Source organism: Talpa europaea (assembly GCF_964194135.1).
Source record: "Talpa europaea genome assembly, chromosome: 2".
Lineage (NCBI taxonomy): Eukaryota > Metazoa > Chordata > Mammalia > Eulipotyphla > Talpidae > Talpa > Talpa europaea.
Genome location: NC_140068.1, coordinates 54,501,394 through 54,526,581, shown reverse-complemented (window position 1 = coordinate 54,526,581; position 25,188 = coordinate 54,501,394). Strand labels below are relative to the sequence as shown.

Genomic DNA, 25,188 nt, shown 5'->3' with positions numbered 1-25,188 from the left:
TTTAGACTGTCTTTTCTTCTGCTAATCAGGCAAACTATGACTTAAAATACTGCCAGATATTTACATTACTCTCAAACAGAACGTCAACCTATTTACATTATATTTTAATTTGCTTTTTAAGGTGTCATTAGTGTTTTTCAACATGGCCTGCATAGAGAAGGAAAACACTATATATCCTCTAAACATAATTTCAAATTAGAAAATCATAAGGCACTAATGCGGTCTTTTCATTAGGTTATAAAACAAGACTGTAACAAGAAGGGCAAATTATATATTTCAGAATTATTTAATGTTTAGTGTGTCACTAAGTAACATTGAACTTTGGCATTATACAATGCAGGTAATTAAGAAGGACAGTCATCAAAATCAAAAGATAGGGAAACCTAATATCTGTTAATTCAGAAAAAAGAAAATTGTAGAAAACAGAGTATATGATACACATAAAGCAGAATAAGTGTGACTTTAATTTTGATCTAACCATCTTTTAATCAAATATTCACCTAAATTCACAAACTTAAATCCTGAACTAAAGGAACATACTTAAGTTTAGTTGATGAATGTGGCAAATTTGTATCAGCAGATTGATAAAGATGTTAGCCACATTTAAGAATTTAGCAGATATCCTCCACACACAAAATGACATGCAGATTAACTACATCTAGAAATGAAAGGTTCATGATTATAATAATCTATAAACTTCATTGAATATGGAAGTGTACTTGTGATGTCAAATATAATTTAATCAAAATTCCAAGAAAAAAACTTCTAAGACACACTACCAGGGCTTGGAAGGCACTAGATCCCTTCCAGGGTCTGCCTGGTTAAAAAGACCCAAGACCTATTCAAGCACACATAATTCAGGAGGCCTGCCTGCCAGCAATAAAGGCCGAAATTGGATACTTGGTGAGATTAATTACCTAGATAGGACTTGATAATGCAAGTCAAATGGGAATGTAATTAAAGTGCACCTTCCATGAAAATTATTCATTGCTGATGGATCAGGTGACAGATAAATCAAAAGGCATTTTAAAAAGCCTACGGGTTAACTCGAAGCAGGTCTTTCCTCTTTAAAAAACTCTGTAATTGCAGGTGTGGAATTCACTCTTGCTGTCCTAGCCTCATCATGATACCATAAGACAAAAAGGTAGATTGTAATGGAACCTATTAGAAACAGAAGCCAATAGAAAAACCATTAGGATCATAGTTACAAACAAAAGGTCAGCTAGACTGGAACCAGTTGGCTGGCAGCTTTCAGAAGAGAATATCACGGGGGTATAGCTCAGGGGAAGAGCATTTGACTGCAGAAGAGAATATCACTCTATGTTCATACTATAATGGGGATTGCAACCATAAAAGAACAAGTGATGAATTAATAAGTTGACTAGTCCCCAGGGCGCAATTCTTACAGATGAAAGGCATGCCGGGGTAATCAGAGTTATAAATTAGATAAATCGAATGGCATAAAAAGTATTTTATATCATCATTATTAAATAAAGTCTTCCTGAATGTGCTGTTAATTCTTTACTGTCAATACATTTATTTACAGTCTAAGAACAATAAAAAAAGTGTTTTATAACAATGCAAAGTAATTTCAGTTACCCAAAGGGATATTAAATCTAATTTCTCTGTTAGTCCTCTTAGGTATGTTTATTATACACCTAAGAACAGAAAGATGAAACAAAATGTCCAATTAAATGGCTGTTACTGGAAAATATGGCTTTACATGTTACTCATTTGCTTGCTCTAACTAATGAAGACATCTTGCTTTAACTAATTTGTATAAAGAAAATGCCTAACAGTTTTCCTGTCTGCCAGAACAGAGTTAAACAGGAAAACCAAATCATCTTGCATAGTATATGGAATTCTCAAAGAAGACAATTATGGTCAGAAAATAATCTGAGCATAAACACTGAATTTTTTTGTTCTATGGAACTCTTCAAAGAATAATGTAAATACTGATTTACTATTACAAACTTTCAAATAACTATACATTTAAAAATATTTTCCACATTATTTTAGATGTGTAAATCTGATACACAGAACTGTTTGTGTTTGAAGTGCTATAGCTAGATGTATAAAAAACACATCTGTCAGATAATTATCTGTTTATAGTTCTCCATTCTTAACGGTTACTGATTAAAATTGAAAACAGGAATGGCAAACACCCAACACATTTTATCAGGGATACTGCTCTTTATATTCCCTATAGGTTTCAGTTAGTAACTTAATCCCAGGCAAACTATAAAGTAAACTGTTCATGATTTGTCAGATTAGCTGATGCTTGTCCAGAAAATCTGTCTGAAAAAGGAGTCACTGGGACACTGTAATTAAGATCCATTCATCCATTTCATCCCTGGATTGAAGAAAATAATGAAACATCAAAGTGTCAGACAGTTGTGTAAAGGAGAGCAGTTAGTATCTTTTCAAACACAGCACCAGTATTTAATGCAGCAGGTGTACCTGAAATGACTTACACATCATATAAATATCCAAGGTTGGTGGAAATAGCATCACTTTTTTCTGCTCTTTGTTTATGTAGTTTTTAAAAATAAAGGAAATTTGATGAAAAATAAAAGATAAAGACTTGTTATTAACAGTGAAAAGAATAAGACTAAAGATTTCAAACTACATAGATATATATTTATGTATATATAACTGTAGAGTCAGGAATGGCCACAGTGCAGGTTTTCTATGATCCAGCAGACGGGGTAAAGGAGGAGTTCTGGAGCCCTCAGTGGTTTTCGCAGGTCTTTTATTGGGATTACCAGGTACATAGCAGGCAGGGGTACTGGGGGGCCGGTAGGCTGGCAGGCCTCCCAGCCCCCAGCAAGTCTTCACTCTGGGCTCTCCGGCCTTCTCTCGGCCTCTGCTTCTCTTGACTCTCTCAGCTTCTGCTGCTTCTTTCTCGGCTTCTCTTTCGGGTTCTGTTCCTTCTTGGCTTCTACTGGTGTCTCTGTGACACCACCCTTAAAAGCCCAGTCTCAGCCCAGGTGAATCCCATCTACCTATGCCCACACCCTAGTCCAGGTGCCTGCCATCAGACATGCATTCAGGACCGCAAGGATCCATCATCTATCCTGATGGCGGGAGGGCAGAAAAACCTGACATTTTTTCTTTACCCTACAATAACTATATAGTTGAAGTCTTATTTTTATGAGGGTGTAAAACCTGTCATTTGATTTTATAGTAATATTTTACATTAAGAGTGATACTAAATATATTAGAGGAGATATTGTTAACATCTTTTATTTTATGACCTCTATTTCTGAGATTACCAAGTTCTCAACAATGAAATTTATGTGAGGCTAAATTTGGATTCTTAGTGATGTCAGGGATATGTGAAAATAGGATGAGATGTCAAAACAAGGAGAATACAAGGTTATGATAATATATTAGACAAGAACAAAGGCAGTAGTTTTTTTTTTTCAAACAAATTTCAGACTCACTCTCTGTCTTAGAGTCTTTACCAGTCTGATAAATGTTGTATGAAATCAGCATAAAAAGTAATCTATTACAATTCAGTTCAGCCAACACTGAGCATGCACACCACATATGCCATAGCGTTAGCAGTTTTCAACCATGAAGAAAATGATTATGACATTTTCTACCCCAAGTTGTCTATCAAAATTGTTTCTCAGGGCTCGAAATTGTGAAATCCAATGGACTTTCTTCTATCTTCATTCTATTGACCTTCTGTGACATTTAATTCTATGATCAACTGACTTGGGAAATTTCCCTTCCTTTGGTTAATGTGACAGTTCTCTTATCCAACTGACTGGGTGCTCCTTTTTGGTCTTTGTAGTGTAATTTTGATAGTCTGCCAGCTTCAATCTGTTGGTGCTTATAAAACTTCTGACTCAAACTTTTAAATTTGAGCTCTACCTCCTCTTTCCAAGTAAAACCATTCATTAATTCACCATGTCAAGATTTATGATTCCTATTTAATATTTAAGCTCCACCACCATTCTAATTTTCTTTTAGGAATGTATATGTGTTCAGAAAATGTCTGCCATTAAAAGATACCTGTAGTTCTAACTTTCTAGATGCGTGTCTATACTCCTAAGTTACATAAAAAATCAGATCACATGTGATACAGACTCACGTAATAGGAGTAAGGGAGTTGTGTTTAAGAGTGTAAGTAACATTTGAATATACTATATAGTAGTGAAATGCTCAACCAGCATATTTGCATCTATTATCATATGTGACTTACATTATGAAAGCTATGTGCCATGTTCTGCATCTTTCCATATGCTGAAGTTAATGATCAAATATTATTAAAAACTGGGACACTAATTATCTGATATCAACATGCTATGGATAATTAAGAACTGTATGCACTAAAGCTATGCTAATTGCTTTTTGCAGACATCCTTCTTTAGTCCTTGTGTCTTAAACAAGGCAAGCATCTACAGATCTGTATGTACATCTCTGCCATGTACTTCATCACAGAACATACATCATCCACTCTGCCTACTCCCTGATTAATTTTGTTGGGTTGCAGCAATTATCTCTCTTTTTATGATCAATTTCTTTGTACGTGGAGTGAAGGAAATTTGGATAAATTTTTCCTGAGTTTTTACTTTTAATTGATCCTTGTTTCTTGTTTACAACTGTATAAAGGGAATCAAAGTCATAAAACAGTTGGAATTGAAACAAGTTGCAATTGGGCTTTTGCAGTAGTAATCGACTGATCTGAAAAGCAAGATCTTGATAGTGTTCTCTCCTTTACCCCATTACTTATATCAGTTGGTTAAAACTGTTAATGATCCTCTTGGATCAATGTCTTTTCCTTGTAGTTCTAATTTACTGCATTGGTTGATTAGTACAGATGTTTTTGTGGATGGCTCTGCATCATTCCACCAGATTGCTTGTCTGAATCAAATTTGCTTCAATTCATCACCAATGAAGCAAGGAATAAAATAATCAACATTTACTCTCTCTTAACACTAGTACTGAAAACAGAACAACTAAATGCTTGTCAATTTAAAGACTATCTCCTATCATTCTCAAAACCATATTGCTTAGTTCATCCAGGGATTGAAATGAAGTATATGGCTGAGTGTTGCAGTGTTGAAGAAATAAGACTGAAGGGAACATAAATATGTATTTCAAATTTGTGGGCTCGAGTTTTTAGCATTATCATCACATCACCATCAGCATCATCAGCATCATTATCATCACCACCACCACTAATAATATTATGTGAACTTGTTTATATGAACAATATATGAAATTACCATTCTGTGAGTTTTCATTCTCTAAAATAAAGCTTATAGATTTCTCATTCTTACATGATTTTTTTCCCTGAAATTATGCATGTCTTCAAAATGCTATTCCTTTAATACCTAACACTTAGGGGAAACAGTTATGACTGTTTGCTCTATAAAAACTAAACAGACAATTCACAGATCAAAATCTTTAAATCAGGTAACAAGTTTCAGTTGAATAGTGATTAACCAAAAATGTCTTCTGCATACAATTGATACTGAAAATCTTTTATGATCATGTTAGTTTATATTCATAGCAGAGTAAATTGAATGTTATTACATTACATATATTTTGCTCTTTAATTATTTATAATTATGTAATAGTTCCAGAGAAAGTGACTGAATTTAATCCACATTGACCCAGGCTTTTAACCAGAAAAAATAGTTACATATTTTTCTTAAGTCCTTATTGTTTACTTGAGTTTTATAATTTTTTCTCCAAACATAAATAGTAGGTAGACTGATTAGCCACATTTCAGTTAAAACAGATTTTATATACCTCAACTGAATGCCTTGATTTTAAAAGTAAACTGGCTATTTCCTTAAAAGTAATTTGATACAGGATAGATCTTCAATTTGTTATACTATCCACTTGATACACTGAGACTAGTAAAATAAAGGATCTCCTACTATGGGCAGCACATTTAATAAGAATTACTTTACATAATTCCATCAATATAGACTATTCCATGATGATGATCTTAATGTGGAGTCATATTTTTGAAGAGTATAATTAGAGGAAGTTTAAATTTAATGTACTAATGTAAATTTCCAAAATATAGCCATAAAATGTTTTTCACAAGAAAATCTTGAACATTCACTTCTTAATCATGTAAAAACTACTAATTTAACATTGCTAAGAATAAGACAAAGTTATTCAAGTTTGAAAATTTCTATATTATTTCACTAAATGTTCTCCTACCTCAATGGAGCATATTCAATAAATTATAAAATAATGAATTAGTTATGTTTAAAAACTGTTCAGATATCAAAAGCAAAATATTATTATAGATCATTTTGGCATTTACTATTGCATTATGCTAAGTAAGCTTAGTACATTTTTATGGAGAACAAAGCACAGAAATGCAGAAAGTCTCTACACTCCCACTGCCTATCCCATCCACAAGTGTGTATGCCTTACCTTTCCTCATACATATGAAAGTAAAACTTTCCTTCAAAAAATATAGATAGGATGGGGGCCTCCCCGGTGGCGCAGCGGGTTGAGCACAGCGCTGTGAAGCTGTCTGCAGCCTCTGCAGCACTGGTTCGATTCCCAGCCAGCCAGGGAGATTCCCACATGGCACAGCAGACCTCTCCTGTCTCTCCTGCTGCTCCCCTCAGCAGTGCTTTCAGTCTGTCTGCCTTTTCTGCCTCTGCTCTGTCTCTGGTGAATCCTCTCATCCTTCTACCCCTCTGGCCTGTACCCCAGCTATTGAATAAATAAAAAATAAGTCAATAAAATTTAAAAAATTAAAGAAATAAAATTTATAAAAAATATATAGAATGTAAATAAATTATCTAAAAGAAGGCTAGTATATTAGTATGCTCTAGATATTATACAAAAATACCACAGGTTCACTATCTTCAAAACAGAAATTTCACATGCAGTATTATAATCCAATGCTATGTCAATTAAAATATCTATCAATCAGTGCTTGCCTGAAAAAAAATTATTTTCTCATTTATCAAGGCTGGAAGTACTAGATCAAGACCTGGTAGTGATCACATTCTGATAGGACTCTCTTCATGGCTTACAGATGACTGCTGGTTTTTTTCTGTTGTGTAATTACATGGCCTTCCCACAGTTCAGCACACAGAAAGAGAGCCAGTTCTCTGCTGTCTCTTATGTGGACTCTAATTTTATAAACCTATGACCTCATTTAACTTAATTACCTCCTTATAGCCTCTATCATCAAAAACTGTCCGATTTGAGGGTTAAAGCTTCAGTATATGAATCTGGGTGTGGAGGGAGACAATTCAGTTCACAGCAATATTATAGCTCCGTTATTGTACGAGTTAACACATTCTTCCTGGATATTTAAATATATTATCCACAAAAAAGCAATTCTGAGATAAAAAAATTTAGGAAAAGACTAAGATGCATTAAATTGAACATAGGAAAGCTACTTAACACACGTTATACTAGAGCTTTCTTTCCAATGTCTACAAAGTCCTTACATTGAAAAATTTGTTGCCCTAAAGACAACATAAGCTCAATTTATTACAAATAATCAGAAAAGAATGGAATTGACAACACAAACATACTGGGATGGAGGTCACGGAAGAGGCATGAACAAGAAAGTGTAGGCTACTTAGCAGTACTTCCTCATATTTTCTTTGAGAAAAATCATAGAATGTGTTTTATTTAAGCAGTCACAAAACTACAAAAGCACACATATTAAAATAATATATGAGGGCCTCCCTGGTGGCACAAGGGGTTAAGACACAGCACTATGAAGCTATCCACAGCCTCTCCAACATGAGTTCAATCCTGGGCTAGCCAGGGAGCTACCCACATGGCGCAGCAGACCTCTCCTGTCTTGCCGCTGCTCTCCTCAGCAGCGTATTGCAGTCAATCTGCCCATTGTGTTCCCCACTCTGTCTCTGGTGAATCCTCTCAACCCCCACACCTCAGGCCTGTATCCCAGTTCTTATATGCATAAATAAATAAATCTTTAAAAAAATGATACATGAAAAACAGGTGTCATGCTTATTCTCTTAAGCACTAATGAAAAAGATCTCAAATTTTAGTCTCTGTTCATGCTGCTAGAATATTCAATGTCATATAAAAAGATAGAAATTGATTCTATCTTCAACAGGTTTTCAAAATATGAAGAATTATAAATGTTTCCAAAAGTAAAGGGAATCTGCATTTTAATGAGATTACTTTAATATTTTGCTCTAAATATCTTTTTAAATACCAAGTTATAAGTAAAAACTCACTAAGATTTTTAATAAATCTATATAGACTCAAGCTAAAAAATATTTGTACTTGAAAATTTATGTATTCATTTCAAAATTTTAATAAAATTACATTGAATTTAAAATAAATTTGTTCAATATACATTAATCTTGATAATCTTAGAACCATAGAGATTCTCTTTTCACATTACAACATACAAATAATTTGTATACTCAATCAACAGATTTAATAAGCGTGAATAGTCTAAAACATTACAGGGGCTAGAGAATAAAACCAAAATTACCACTGCCTTTCTTACAATGGTAAATTAAGCAGGAAATACAAATATTTCACAGATAATATGTGGAGAATGTTATAAAAAATTCATGAGATACTGGTTCAAGTTCATATCACAAAAGATGTAATTTTCTCCTAAATTTCCTCTATGAGATAAGGTAGGTCTTTCCATGCAAAATGATCAGCACATAGTAAGCCCTCAATAAGTTCTACTTGTCAATATTAACGTCAACACAGTGTTTCTTCCGATAATAAACATTTTATTAAAGTAGTAGTATACAAGGAAATCTTTCTTTATAGGTATGTCTTTACTACAAAGAACCTGTAAATAAAAATGCAAATGTATTTAGAAGTATCCAAAAAAATTTCATTTTTATAAATATGTTTTAATTACTAAGATCCACTAAAGAAAAATTGTAAGTATACTGTCTTTAAACATTTAAAAATTAAATTTTACTAACACAATCTAAAACTCCTACTTGAGAAGAAGCATACAAATTTCTAAAATGTCATGCTGTATGGTATGAATTAGCATGACTGAATCTTGCTCTCCCTTTCAGATACATCAGATTTATAAAATAGAAACATAATAGAATGTATATTTTTCACTATTTACTATTAAAGGAATCTCATTCAGTGGATTTTTCTGCTGTAGATCTCGTAATTGTATGCACGTATGTATGTATGTATGTTTTAACACATTAACACCATTTCTACAAAATATTTTTGCTGCTGGTTTTATCTTCTTTTATGCATTTATATCATGTATCATCTTATGGAGATTGCTGCTTTAAATATTACTCAATATGATCAGTATATGCTCAAATAAGAGAATCAGGCTCAAGTTCCTAAGAAATTATCAAAATATGAAAACATAAAAGGAATTAATTTATTTTACTTAAAGGACATATAATTAGATCATCTACCATTTTAAATCACTGAAAAGAGATTATCTGAGCTAATTTATGAGTAAAATAGTCACAGTTAAGTCACGTTAGTAAATGTGAGGGGTGATATTTTTAACAAATATAGGAAATGATTTTTGGTACTGTCTTTTCTGTATAATTTTTTGCTTATATATGATGTTATATAACTGTGATTATATTTCATTAGGAACATTATGTAAACATTACAAATCTAAGCAAAGAAAATACTGGAGCAAATTTTAATTTTGACTGAGAAATTAGATCTGAACATTTGAAAACATAAGGGAAATTAGTCAAATTAAGATATGCCAGGGGTATTTTTAAAGTTTCTTGAAGAAGGGCAACAAAATCATATCCAGAAGGCAAATACTAAAAAAAACAATGCTCTCTCCCAGATATTATATTTGTTATTAATAGCCTCAGGAAGTAACACTTCTTCTTATGTCCCCTTTTCATTGAACAGTAAGTTACCACTATTTATCTGCAAACTCCCCTGTAAAGAATTGTAGAGATAATTTTTTAAGATAGCAGACCATGATAAAATTACATAACACTTAATAATTGTGAGGTAAGCAATGTGCTTGCTTGCACATGGGTGACTGCTATATAATTTACTGTGTGACCTTTATAAAATCATAAACTCTCAAGGCTCAACTTTTACCCATAAATGGTATGAATATTTGTCATACCAACTTCACAAATTACTTCAAATTCAGTGATATAATGTGTATATCAGTGCATTTAAACCATTCATCCATCTATATAGTACAATTGATGGTGAAGGAAAAGAAAATAATACTTTTTGAGAGAAACTATTAGGTTTCTTTAAAGGGAATTGATGGCAGATTTGTTGAGACTTTCTTATATTTTCAGAAAATGTCTTCTTCACCCTTTTTAACCTTAGCAATCAAGGCTAAGCAGGAGAAACATATTTTTTAAATACTTAAAACATCAAATGATCTGTGAAGGATACATAAACTTAAAAATTCAAAACTTAAACTAGGGTCAGTTATGTTATTTGTTGAAAAAGATCCAGCCCCTACCCCCAAACTACCAGAAAGGTTGTTTTTCCTAAAATTAAAATTTCACCTTTGTCCCTCCAACAAATCTTTATTCTTTAGTCTATATCATTCTCTAAAGACTCTCTGAACTTTGCCCCTCTTATTGTTTTGCAACAATTAACTCTATAAAGGATGCTGTGATTGACTTCCCACACTTAATGGGTCAAGCACTGAAGAACTTATCCACCCAGCTGCTGAGATAGCTGCTGGGGAGATGAACTCAGTTCCAGCCCACTTTAAAATTTGCTTGTCTGCAAAATGATGCCTTGTACCTCCCTAGGGATGCCTGCAATTAATGTCTGGACAACAGAGAGGTGTAAGCCCAACACTCTCTCTTCAACTCTGGATTATCTGATGGTCCCTGAAGACAGAAAGATCCCCATGGCTGTGGATTTCAATCAGACCACCTCATAGCTCAGCTTTCTCTCTGCTCAGTCCTGCTCCCCTTCCTTCTTTTCCCCAGGTGCTGATCCCAAGCACACACTTAAAACAACTGTTCATTAATCTCCATTTAAGTATCTGTCTCCCAGGGAGTCTGATTTTCGAAACTATACCCTTTCAAGAGGTTACTGTTTTCTCTGTAATTCTTTTCCAGTGCTTTCTAGAACACTGTAAAAATGATCAATCCCATTAAAACGTATAGTGTCTGTACACACATTACTCAGCTAATAACTCAGTTATTGTAACAATTTTTCTATCAACAGTGTACTACACAATGGCATAGTTTGTACCATATGACTTTGTCCAGATAAGTTCTAAGAGGTTTTCTATCCCAAACTTCTATGCTAATTAGGAGGCCTAGACCAAGTCCAAGGAAGTAAACTGAATTTGGTCTCTCTTTTAACATATATTTTACATATATTTTAAAATATATTTTAACATTATTTAACATATTTTAACATATATCTTAAAAAAGCATCAAGAACATAGTAAGTGTTCTAGTGTTCAATAACTACCAATATTTATTATGACCTCTTACTATTATAATTGTTGTAGTACTATAGCACACCTTTAAAAATTCTAATAAATGTTACTTTCATTAAACTAAAAGCACAATTTTGTATCATGAGGTAAGATGATACCATTTCTGGAGAAAATTCAAGTTCAAAGAGGAGAAATAACTTGTCTAAATTTAACTAATTATGGCATCCTAGTTTCAAGTCTTATGCTTTTTCCATTAATATCTCAATGTTTTCAATCTTGTATAATCATTCAACTTTTCTCATGTATGACGAGTTTCCTCGTTGGAATTAATTGTACAACATTCATTGTACATTTAGTATACAGAAAGAACTGCATTCGATGGTGGGGACATATAAACCTAGCATAATCACTCATAAACTAATTGTTAAGTCTCTTAAGTCTCTTTGGGAGGAAAAACCACATATAATTTTGTATTGTCTTATCTTACAAAGTTAAAAATCATTTAATTAATTGTTTAAATGATCCCACAGTGAATCAAGGTCATTAATTTTAGGATGACCTGTTTTTACTAATTCCCATACTTCTGCATCATTTTTGTGTCATATACTTTGTCTGCAGAAAGTGTATGAGGGCAGTTACAGTGTTTTAATGGAGGAGGTCGTCGTGAGGAGCAAGAGTTTGATTTACCTGCCCTAATTCTGGCAAAACCATATTCCATTCTGAGGTTCCAGATTGACTGTCATCTTTTTTGTGAGGATCCCCTTTTTTCCCATGGATCGGGTGAATCATTCCTTACTTAGGGTTCCCATGTTTTATCTCTAATACAGCATTCATGGCATTATATTCAAGTGTCCTCTATTAGTTGTGAAGCTAAATGTACATAAACTACATTACAGGCTGCTCAAAAACAAATGACTATGCTTTACTTTCCCATCTTCAGCATCCTCCATTTCACATAATACTTGGTCAGATGGCTAAATATTAAAAAATGTGTCTTTTAAATAGTGAGCTCTTAAGAATACTTCTGTAATTATGAAGATGATATTTTTCAAGAGTCTTCAAGTGTAAGAAAGTATGAACATAATGCCATAAATTAAATGCATATGCTTTCCCTCTATAATATCAGTATCTCCAATGCACATAGTTTGATCTATGTGACTTCACACTTAATTAGTTAATAGCACTCTTAACAAAACAAGCAAAAGAATACATTTTAATTTGCTTGTGCAGGTCATATGTTCCTAATAAAGAAATACCATAATTATCTAAATATGAATATTCCATACTATGTCTCTATATATTTTTTTCATTTTAAATTAAAAAAAGAAAACAAAAAACAGTATCGGGCCTCCTCAGTGGCGCAGCAGGTTGAGCACAGCACTGTAAATCTGTCCCTCTGCAGCGCATGTTAGATTCCCAGCTGGCCAGGGAGATTCCCACATGGTGCGGCAGACCTCTCCTGTCTTGCCCGCTGCTCCCCTCAGCAGTGTGGTCAGTCCTTCTGCCTGTTCTGCTCCCTGCTCTGTCTCTGGTGAATTATCTCACCCTCCCGCACCTCTGGTCTGTACCCCAGTTCCTGCATAAATAAATAAATCTTAAAAAAAAATCTCATAGCAGTCACTGTTCTTTTAAAAAATAAAACAAAAAACCAACAGTATTAACACAATTTGTGACTAGGTAATAGTCAGATTTTATACAGGCCAAACAAAATGAATTTCTCCTTCCTCCCGTGTTAAAATACATAATTGTCCCCATTATTCCTTCCCCCACCCATAGCAATAGATAAGGATTTTAGTGTGATTTCCCTTGACAGGTTCTCAGGGAGTTCCATAAAAAGAGAACTAATGAACATTCATTTTGCTACTCACTGCAGTAACATTTTTTATGACAACAAAGAATTTTTCAAGTTTTCTTCAATATTGTTTCATTTAATAGGATAATGTAAAATGGTAGATATTATTTTATCCCCGTTTTACTCATGCATAGCTGCAGTGATCTCCCCAAAAGCATGGACCTCATAAGTGGCAAAGCAGGAGCTGCAGCACAGGTCCTTTAAGACCAATAACCCTATTGCTACCCCAGCAACGGACCAGGGCGCTTGGATGGTTTTCACTTACACAAGCACTGGCGTAGGTCCTGAGCTCCAGGCTGCAAATATAATAGAAAAGAAACTACAAAGTGCACACACTGCCTTTCAAATACTGGCTGATTATTTTCTATCACAACTCTCCATTCTTGCCCAGATACACAGAGATTCCCTTAATAAACATTTTAATATTAGGCATCAGCTGAATTGCTGATGACAGGAGTAACTGATCAGAGATCCAGATTTAATTCATTGTTGAAGTCACTGCAGCATAAACTAGGTGAGAGGCAATGCTGTTCAGCTAATGGAGAAAGAATTTCAAAGATCATTGTAGATTTCCATGCATAGTCATGACCAGGCTTCACATCCCTCCCATTTAGAAAGAACAAAAATTTTGGTGATGGTGGAGGGGAGAGTGAGTATTCAAATCCAAAAGAACAATAGCTACTAACAGTCTAAATTTCCACTGTTAAATGTCAATTAAAACTTTAAAAATTACCATAGTTTGCTGCCTTATTTAAATGCATTTCACTTTGGAAGTAGAAAAAGCTAACAATGTAAATTCATGAGTTTTTAGCGTTTGAGATATAGGAGTAGGCAATTGTCAATATTTCAATATAAAGTGCCAACCTAGTTTGCTTTTTAATTTTACTATATTTTTTCTTTTAAAATTTTAATAGTTTTATTGACATAATTTACAAACCATAAATTATATCACTGCTTTTAAGTACATAATTCATTAGTTGTGCAGCCATCAAAACCTAATTTTGCACATTTAAATTACCTTCACTAAAAAAGCAAACACAGGTACAAAAAAAAGCAAACTTAGCTTTCTCTTAACCAGAAGAGAATTCATTGCCCAAGGCCATTTTACCTAACTGTTATGAGATATTTGATTCAGGATTTATGGAAAATCTATGAACTATTTAGCCCAAGTAGTATTAACTTGAAAAAGTAAACAACATATATTTGAAAAGTTAGAAAATATATCCACAAAGCATCTCATTTGGCAAACTCTGTTTATATAAGTTATCATTTCAGTATCTTTAGGTAGTATTCAAAAATAAATAAAAGTATACTTTATTATACTTGATAGAAACATTTTCAAACATAGCTCCAGTGTTAGAATCATGAATTGAAAATGTTTTAAAACCACTCACTGAAAAGTTATGATAATTCTTATGATGATAATTCTTTGTTTTTTAATAAAAAGCAATTCAGCTACAAATATCTAATGACAAAAGTACTTTAAAAGAATACTTAATAGAGTAAGGGTAAATAAAATGAGTCGAACCAAGTAGCAGTTAAACCAGCTATTTCTTTTTTTGAATTTCTGTAGGTTTAAGCTTTTCTATGCTTTTTTAACTCCAGACTTCTATTTTTAGAGGAGACCTGATTTGCAATTGTCTTTTAAATAAACATTAAAATGAAACTGTATAATAAAACCCACTAATGTGTTCAAAATGAAAGTATGAGGCCATGTGCATAGTTTTCATTCTGTAGGTGTAATTTAAATATGGAACATTTTGCTAAAATTGGCATAAAAGGGAAGAATAGATTAGTCCATGTCCAGGAATTTAGGGTACTGGTTAGTTTTTGACAGCTAGCCAAAGATCAAAAAGACCTTGTTATAAGTCCATTATGATCCTCAAACAACTCACACTCCTGTGCAGGTCCAATTTTATTAATGATGATGACAAAGCACTTGGCCCCATCTACTGCACAGCATCGTCCTCCAGCAGCAAGAATTTTTCTAAAGCTTGAGAAAGCCTCCAATTTCTGAAATATCCTCAGTAATAAGGTTTTTTCTGAAGGTTTAGAAAGTCTCCATTGTCTGAAACTTCCTTTCCAATTTGTATTTTCCAAAACATACTTACCATTGCAAAGAATGACCAAGGAAGGCATCTCAAATGCCAGTTAAGAAAATAAGCTTTAACTGTTTTTAGGTTAAGCTTTAAGTCCACAGTCTTTTAATTCTTTTCTTTTGAAACACTCATGAGATCTTCCAAGTACTTATTCCAAGATTATGCACATTAATGTTATCACAAATCTACTTACGAACTTAAGATTCTATCACGTAAATTTTAATGCAAACCTGTTAATATTACAAAGATCACATTCTATGTGGTAAAAAGTGGTTGACAATGTGTGAGATGGTGCAGTCGACTCTTTCATTATTCCTAATTGTGATATGGATTAGGATCATGAGTACACACCACACAAACATGTAAGTGTGCAAGAAATATCCTATATCTCATTTTGTCCAGTAATTTCACACTCCCTCTAGATCTTTCCACGTGGTAGTTTATCTAAGAATATTCTGAATTGGTTTACAATCTATCCCCCATTTATTTCTCCTGCCAACTCTCTGGAGAAGATGTTAATGAGCCCAGTAATGGTTTAACAGGCAACAGGAGGAATAACAAAGAAAAGTTAAAGGTGTGAATAATCTACAAGCTGAAATAATCAAGTTCTGTGTATAAAGCTAAAATTCAAGCAAGAAAGCCTCACTTGGGCAGTCATACATTATTCACTTAGTTAAGACAAACATAAAAAACATACCTGCTTGGCCAGTGGTGATACTGACAGCTGCAAAAAGCCTCTGGGACCGGCTTAAATCGGAAACTCCATTTACAGCTTCAACTTCAAAAGTATAATTTGCGTGAGCTAGTAGGTCCATGACAGTGACATAGTTATCCTCTAATCCAGTCTGCTGGGGCATGTATCCAATGTTACTCCCACAAGGAACGCATTCTCCCTGCTCCCAGCTGCACCGCTTACACAATATTCTGTAGGTCACATCATTTCTTCCTCCATTGTCCGCAGGAGGACTCCATTCCAAACTTACTGTGGTCTGGTTGATGTTGAAAATGAGGTTTTGTGGTGCGGATGGAGGTCCTTTGGAAGCCAAAAATGAATAAACAAATAAACAAAAATAGAAAAAATTAACCAAAAAATTGAAGGAAGGAAAGGGGTATTAAGCTAGTGATTAAATTACCATATAGAAAACTAATTAAAATACTTTCTTTCACATAAACATTACATAAACCTTTACTAGAGAAGCTGCATAAAAGTCTCCTTGAATTCACTGGGCAAGAAGTTTTATTTATTTTCCATTGAATATGTCTAAATGAAAACAGGATAACAACTGTCTGTACTTTTTGCCATGGTTTTTAGCTATTTTTCTTCCAAGCAGTTAAAAAAGAACAGTTAATGCACCTAAAAAAACAGTTTTGCAGTTGTTTAAAAAAAAAAATGTTTTCCTTTAACCATGTAACAGATAATACATCTATTCATTCTTAATGTGCTCAAGAATGATTTATACTAATGTCTGGGATTGGCTTTGGAATTGGGTCTTTCAAACATTCATTAATAGAAGCACCAAATTATGAGATTTATTCTATTTAGTGATGGAATTTTAATTTGGAAACCATTACTTTTAAATCACATTTTCTACCCATGTAAGACTCTAATTAAACATCTATATTTCATTTTATGATTCTTATTACACATATGTGAAAAATAATTAAGAGCATCATGATTCTGCAGACACAAAAGTTACAGTGAAGATGATGTAAGACACACCTACTTTACATCATCATTTAGCCTTATCAGTTTGTGTAAACATTTAAAGTATTTAATAATAATCAATTATATAATCACAAATTCAATAACTATCTCAATAATGTCACAATGGGACAAATCAGTGGAGAGACCTAAAAGTCCTTCACTTTACTATTCTGAACTTACTTGTGCATGCAACATACGGTGGGTCAGATGGAGCCCGATAATACCCATCTTCACATTCACATCTTGAGGAGCCTTCTTTGTCAGAAAAACTGTGAGTTGGACAACGAGAGCACTGAAGATCTTGAGATGAAGATTTGTAGAATCCACGGCCACAGGCTGAGTATACAAAAGAAAAGGAAAATAGAAGCATTAGTACAAGTAGAACTTTTTAAATTTTAGCAGTATTTAGCAAAAAAAAAAAAAAATGAAATGTGATTTGACCATTTCTACATAATCGTTTGGGCCTAGGTAGTTAAATTTTCTGACAACAGTGAAAAATATGGAACTCAAAACAGAGACAAGGAAATCCAGGTGTATATTCACTACATAAATAAATGCTTTAATAGTCAAAACAAAAGTTCTTTAGGATAAAATTTTGTTTCAATGTATAGCAACCCATTTTTAATAGTATATTTTAAAATAAAAACAATAAAAACTACATGATATGGCTAACTTGCTCCTATAGTCTGTTGCTAGACCAAAGTCTAGAGTCTGAAACTGAACATAGGCATAATTTATTTAAAGAAAAACATAGGATATTTAATTCAGGATAAATCTGGCTTCAATACAACTAATTTTCTTGTTAATCTGCATTAGCATACTTCAAAGTTATTCTCTCTCAATTTAAGATAGCTATAAGCTAACTTTTTATGTGCTAATTTGATTCATGTTGAAAAATACTAAAATAATTTAAATTATGAGATTAGTAATAATAATGATGTAAAAATATCTGTCGAAAATGATAGAAATGCATCCCCCTCCAGTGTTCTGGCAAGTTTGTGACAATTTCAGACAATTTAAGTTAAAGGGAGCTATTTTCCACTAAATGAACCGCTTTGTTACTAAAAATAAGGAATTCTGTGAACAGGAGAAACTTATTCCAACAGAATTAAGGAGAAAGTCATTAGTTGTAAAGATGATGACTGCTTCTCCTCTGCTGAGAGAGGTTAAGGGAGAGAGGGAGAGAGGTTAAGGGTCCAGGGATGCTAACACAGCAACTGTTCTCAGCAGTAATCAGCCGCAGAGACTGTGCATCATCTCCTAGTGAAGTTGCTTTTACTTGCATAGATCTTATTTGTTATTAAATCAAGTTAGCTCAGACATTCAGCATCACTGGATATTTTGTAAACTTTACAGTTATAATTTAGCAAATTAAATTTTCATTATTTCAATATTTTTAAATTAATTGTGGCATTATACATTGAATGTTAAATAAATTTAATTTACCCTTCATATTTATTATCTATCTTATTTTTAGTGGCTTTCAAATTTAATAGAAATTAAGAAACATATGTAAAGAATTAGTGAATATTTAACATAAATTCAATTATAACTTTATTATATTCAAGTTTATTTAATATTCTCAGTGTGAGCATTTTTCAGGGATTTAATCATATTTTCATTCTTGAGAGGACAATCCTTGTTATAGAGAAAGTATATTTCCTAGAAAAAAAATTTGACCTATTCCAAGAAAGAAAATATTCACATACTGAATATTTAGTTCACAATACTGATATAATTAAGAACCCAAAATTATCTTTTGAACTTCAAAAAATAAGAATGCTTTAAATGAATAAGATAGGAATTTAGATAACTTAGAAATTTAAAGACATAATATTGTTATAGAAAGATAAGTGATACAAATATTTAAACAGAATTACAACCATCGCTTTCTAAATGCATGATCATTACCGCCCTCATAAGCCAGTCTGCCTATAGTTTACTTCTTCAATTCATATAAGAGGAAAACACACACAAACATTTTAGACAAAGACGCTTAATGCATCTTTATGTAGTCTCAGTAACAACTACTACAAATCTAAGGCATAGCAAAACAATGAGATTGATTACAAAATAACAAAACAATAATACACACTTTAAAATCTTACTAAAGATACTATCTTGCCACATAAAAGAATGGTTAACTGGCAGAATAAAGAATTTAGCATGGATTTCTTAGGATGAAAATTCCTTTAAGTATTCACTGTATCTTGTTCTTTGTATTATCTGTAATTCACTGATCAGATAAATATCCATAAAACAGAGACAACAATGTTTTACTCACAACCAGCAGCCAGATTTTACTACTGAGCAGGGGAGGGGGAGAGGAGAGAGAGAGAGAGAGAGAGAGAGAGAGAGAGAGAGAGAGAGAGAGAGAGAGAGAGAGAGAGAGATACTGACATAATGTGATGATATTATGTGGTATTTATTACCTTGTACAAAGAGAGGACGTTAGGGAGGTAGGAAATGGGGAATACAATAGCAACAGAATTTAGCATCTAATAGGCAAGACTTCAGAATTAGGCAATAACTGCCAAGCAGAATCCCTCAGAATTCTCATTCTCCCATTGCAAATAAAAAAGTACATGAAACTTCTGTTCACAAGAGAGCAACAATACTATCCACTACAATTATCCACTAAACTATATTACAATATAACTAAAGGCTTATACCCATTTTTCTCACAAATTAAGAGGTACATTTCTTGCTCAACTTGCATGATTTGTAGAATATATAGAGAAACTTAAAACCCTTATCACTCAACTTTCAAATTACATTAAATTCTGTTACCACTTTAACAGATGGGAAAACAGATTTGAAGCAAAAGTAACCTGAGTTCTTCAAATAATTCTGTTTCTTTAGGTTAAAACTGGATTTAGAACACAGGACTACTGATACTCTACCATATGCTACCCACCAGCCTTGTCTGCTGAATGAGCCAAAGTTTGGCACTTATTCAATGGGTCTCAAGGGTGTTAGCAACCCTAAAAGTCCTCTGTGGGTCCTTATTGTCTACCATTATGCACTTTTACTAATTTAAAGCCATTACTTTATTTTTTAAAACTATGAAATAACATCCTAGCACATCTTATAGGAAAGATTAAATTGGTATTCTCAACTTCACTATGAATTTTGGCACTGAAGAGATGCCTGCAAAATTATGGAGTGCATGTATGGCTATCATTAAATAGGTGATAATAGAGGTAATGCCAGGAAAATATGGTCATAAAAGTCTTCACATTTTTTCTTTGAAGTAATATTCTGTCTCAGTTCAGTTAATACTGAAAATAATAAGTTGTAATAAGACCGTTTTCACTTAACCTCTAAGGAGACTATTAATTTAAGAGTTATTAAAAATAAGTATAAAATCTTCAGAGCTGTGGAGTACAGCTAAGAATATGCAAAGACATAAGCTGTAACTTTTAGGATAATAGTGAGCAATTGGGTGGCAAAAAGTTTGGGAAGGAAGTAACAGATGCTCTTAAAATTAAAATTTTAGATGAGATAACTCCATGAAGTAGCTGGAGTAAAATACTCAGTGAGATAAACTGGGCTGCAGTGGTATACCAAGTCGACTGCATAAGGAAGAATTTGCGTTTTCCTGCCACTCCCAAAAGCCTACGTGGACATCAAGGCAAAAAATGCAGCTGGTTTCCCGAAAGTACCAGTAAAAAAGTCTTTAGAGGTAAATGCCTTCAGAAAATTCAAAGATAAATTCTCGTTAACCATAATTGTGAAGTATACAAAAAAACTTTCTAGGAATTTGACAGCAGTTTTAAGATTTTTCTCCTGTGCTTTACTTCTCAATTTCTTCAATAGTATTTGAACTCAAAGCAAATTTTAATTGATAAAGTATGCGTACTTCAGTTAAGAAAGATAGCATTTTAAATTTCCTGCCTTTTGATTTTTTTTTTAACTAAACATTGTGTTTAAGGGATATTTCACAGTAACAAGGAAGATTAGGAAGATGTATAAAATTAAATAATCTTTACCTATTGTTTCAGTAATAGTATTGTAGGGTAAGGAAAAATGTCAGGCTTTTCTGTCCTCCCAACATCAGGATGGATGATGGATCCTTGCAGTCCTGAATGCATGCCTGATGATGGGCATCTGGAATAGGGTGTGGGCATAGGTAGATGGGATTCACCTTTGACTGGGCTTTTAAGGGAGGCGTCACAGGGACGCCAGCAGAAGCCAGGAGAGAAGCAAGAGAAGCAGAGGCCAAGAGAAGGCCGGAGAGCCCAGAGTGAGGAGCTGCTGGGGGCTGGGAGCCCTGCCAGCCTCCCGGCTCCCCAGCCCCCCAGCACCCCTGCCTGCCATGTACCTGGTAATCCCAATAAAACCTGCAAAACCCCTGAGGGCTCCAGAACTCCTCCTTTACCCGGTCTGCATGGGATCCTAGAAAACCTGCTCAGTGGCCATTCCTGACCCCACAAGTATTTTCTATTGTTATAACAGAGGCCTGGGGGGTTGATTCTTTTGACATTTTCTTAACCCTTAGGGCCTTTATGAATTAAAATAACAGAAGTTCATTATCCTAAATCAAAGACTCATAATTTTGTCAGACTCTACACTAAGTAAGTTTTCTCTTAGTCTTTTATTTAAATGAAAAAGGGAAGCACATGAAACTTCTATTTACTAGGCAGTGGTAACAGCCATTGTAATATGTCTAACTAAATTATATTGCAATATATGCTAATATTTGTTATATTGCCACCTGCAGTGAAATAAATATAATTTATTATATCTAATCCCAACTGTTGTTAAATAAGAATACTGTTCCTATGTAACTAAATTGATTCAAATAATACTTGGGATTTAAGTTCTTTTAAAATGAGCACAAAAAGCCATAGAGTTTCCCACTAATATATGAGTTAAATGAGTATTAGTACTACAAAAAAATTCTGAACACTAAGATATTCAAATATATGAGCTGATATTAGAGCTTTGTATTGTTTCTCAATTAAAGTCTCCAAACAATTGAATATTCTACAGCTCTCTTCAGTTGGTGTTAAGTGCATAAGCAACAGGAAAGCCAGGAATGCCTGAGGGAGTCTGTGGAGCAATCAGGGCACTGGTGTAATAATCCTTTTCTCAACAAATAATCCCAAAGATCATGCGAAAAACCACAAACAAATTCCAATTCCTCTTCGGACCAAACAGGTGAAATGTTCTATCTCTTCCTTCTGAATGAGGATGCAGATGTCAGACTTTTGTTAGTTCTTTAAGTTTATGATTCTTTTTACCCATATAAGGGTAAACTTAGAGGAAATTCAATCTGACTATATGTCTAGGGACTCTTCCCACAAACTGGTTATCCCCCCAAATAAACATACTTCTATATTTCCTCTATAGCCAGGAAAGATTTCCATGTCATTAAATGGCTCAGTTTTTGAAAATTCAAAGCTCTAACTTTAATCTCAAACATACTTGACACCACCTTGGATATTGAGTACTGCTAATCCATGTCTTAGTCAGCTGTCCTCCATGATATACATTAAGAATGCTTTGAAAGACATTAATGTTTTGGCTCTATCACAATAATTGATTTATTATTAGCGCTTGACATTTCTATACTTTTAAAAGCTTTCCAGATTTTTAGAATCACCGTCCGGGGATGTTCCAGGGCCTTTCTCAGACTCTCAAAGTCTCTAAAGAATATATGATTATAAATATCTCCACCATAAAACTGATGAGAAGTAAAAGTAGATAGTATTGGGAAATCAATTAAAATTTTAAGCAAAATAAAAATTTGAAAATTGTAACTCATTAATAAACCAAAGAATAGGCCTACAATCTGAATAAATATTTCTCTATGGAAAATATACAAAGGATCAAAAAACACGATTAGCCATCAGAGAAATAGAAATCAAAACCACAGTGCGATACCTCCTTATATTCAGTAGGATGGCTACAAGCAAAACACAGATGAAACATGTGTTTGTAAAAATCTAGAGGAATTAGAACTTTGATGATCTGAGGTTGGGAATACAAAATGGTGTAGCCACTTGGAAAAAAACTGGTGGTTACTCAGAATACCTAAAATAGGTAAATCTATAGAAAGTAGATTAGTCATTGCTAAGGAGTGGGGCAGTGAGGAAAAAGAATTGAGTGTCTGTGTTAATGGGTATAGTGTTTTCTATTTGAGGTGATGAAAATGTTGTAAAATTTATTTAGAATAATGCTTATACAACCCTATTACTACACTAATACTGAAATGTTGACTTTAATAGGTGAATCTTATTGCATGTAATTATATTCCAGTATAGTTGCTATATATAACAAAATTCATTAATAATGCAACTTTACACTGAACATTTAAGAAAATATTAAGAGAAAACCAGCAAACTGTATCTGTTTATAATATATTAGTTTGTCTTTTCAAATATCTACTCCATATTCATCAAATTTTGCAAAGCTCTATTTAGGTGTGTGATAAATTTAGTATGACTATTAAAAATATGAAAAATCTACAATCAATATATTATGTTGACCCATCTGTAATTATAGTTTTATAAGTAATTATTTTTTATCGGAGTTACAGTTTTATCATAGTAATTTTATAACTTAAATATATTATATCTATAGCAGGTTAATTTTAGAAGATATTTTTGATATATTACACATGTGATTTTTGAGTGAATTCTTAATAGACTTTAAATATTCTTATTTTTTACCTACATCATTTCGCCAGACAAGGGCTGGTTTCCTTCCCCTCCCCCTTCTATTCCCACAAACTAACTGAATACAGCTAGACTCAGCTTCCTCAGGTCTTACTCTGTTTCCAGACCTGTGATTTTAAGCACAATTGAACTTTTTCTGAAGGAATTATGTGTATGTGTCTGTGTGTAAAATATGAGGCTTTGCAGATGTTTCCGGCCACAGTTATGCAGCTGCAAAGAGTTTATTAATTATGAACTATAAGTGGATTGTTCTGTAATTGAAACTTTCTGGACTTTAGTATTATTATAGAATCTACATATATACATAGTTAGGGATTCTAATGAATGTTGTTATTTTATTTATTGCAGATGGACATTTTACTCAATTCAGGCAAAGCTAGTCTGTTTCCATAGGAGCCTTCAAATATTTGTGTCATATTAATGTCTGTGCTTCCATAATACAAAGGGGAAAGCACAGCTTGTAGAAATAGTACTCCCACTGCTCAAAGTGCTGACCTCATCTGGGAAGGATGGATCCAAAATCTGTATTTTAATCCTATTGACAGTGTCTCAGTGGGAATAATTACAAAAGTCTGCCTGAAAGCCAGACCTCCTGTCACTGATATGCTATGATTTTTCACATTGAGAATGAACAGTGGGCAGGGAGAATAAAAACATGATGTAATAAGTATATTACAGTTTGTGCGGCACCATTCCTATTACCCTACAACTAATGTACAAGAGTTTAGGGAAAAAAAGAAAAAACAATGCAGAATATAAAATCTGTGATAACAGGGGCCTCCCTGGTGGCACAAGGAGTTAAGCACCGCACTATGAAGCAAACCACAGCCTCTGCAGCACCAGTTCGATCCCCGGCCGGCCAGGGAGCAACCCACATGGCTAAGCAGACCTCTCCTGTCTCGCCCACTGCTCCCCTCAGCAGTGTGTTTCTGTCAGTCTGCCTGTTGTTCCCCACTCCGCCTTTGGTGAATCCTCTCACCCCCCGTGTCTCTGGCCTGTACCCCAGCTCTTGTATGAATAAATAAAAAAATCTTTAAAATAAAAAAAGTCGGTGATAACAGGTGTTCAAATGCTGAAAATAATTTGGGGATTTTTAAAACTAAAAAGAAAAATTAATTTCAGGGCATTATAATTACATATGTGTATGTATCTGTGTTATTTTAGCACTTAATGTTTTGTTGACATGGCATAGTGGAAAAGAAACAGATGTAAGAGAAGAAGCTTTCAAGAGTTTTATTTTTAAGATTTAGGCCATAAAAGGAAATAAAATGAAGCATTATATAAAAGGGGTTTTTTCCTCCTTCCTTTTATTAAATTATCAACCTGAAATATGCTAGGAATTTTGTTGATGTTTGGTGCTAAAATAGTCTTTATTTAACAGTATATGGTTTTAAAATAATATTCATTTTAAAATTATTTAAAAAGTTAAATATGTCAAATTAAGTAACTCAAAATCTGTTTTGTCTTCC

The 25,188-nt window shown here is 33.4% G+C and overlaps 1 protein-coding gene across 6 annotated transcripts in view; it reads right to left on the bottom strand.

Moving 5' to 3' along the window:
- The window catches only part of EPHA7 (EPH receptor A7), a gene marked incomplete at both ends in the record, with an annotated part of 157,281 nt that overhangs the window by 82,391 nt on the left and 49,702 nt on the right, over window positions 1-25,188 (bottom strand). For all 6 annotated transcript variants that reach the window (XM_084228178.1, XM_084228179.1, XM_084228180.1 and 3 more), the window contains 2 exons: window positions 16,029-16,364; window positions 17,217-17,372. In XM_084228178.1, the coding sequence (XP_084084304.1) occupies window positions 16,029-16,364; window positions 17,217-17,372 (492 nt within the window). The remainder of the gene's footprint in view (window positions 1-16,028; window positions 16,365-17,216; window positions 17,373-25,188) is intronic.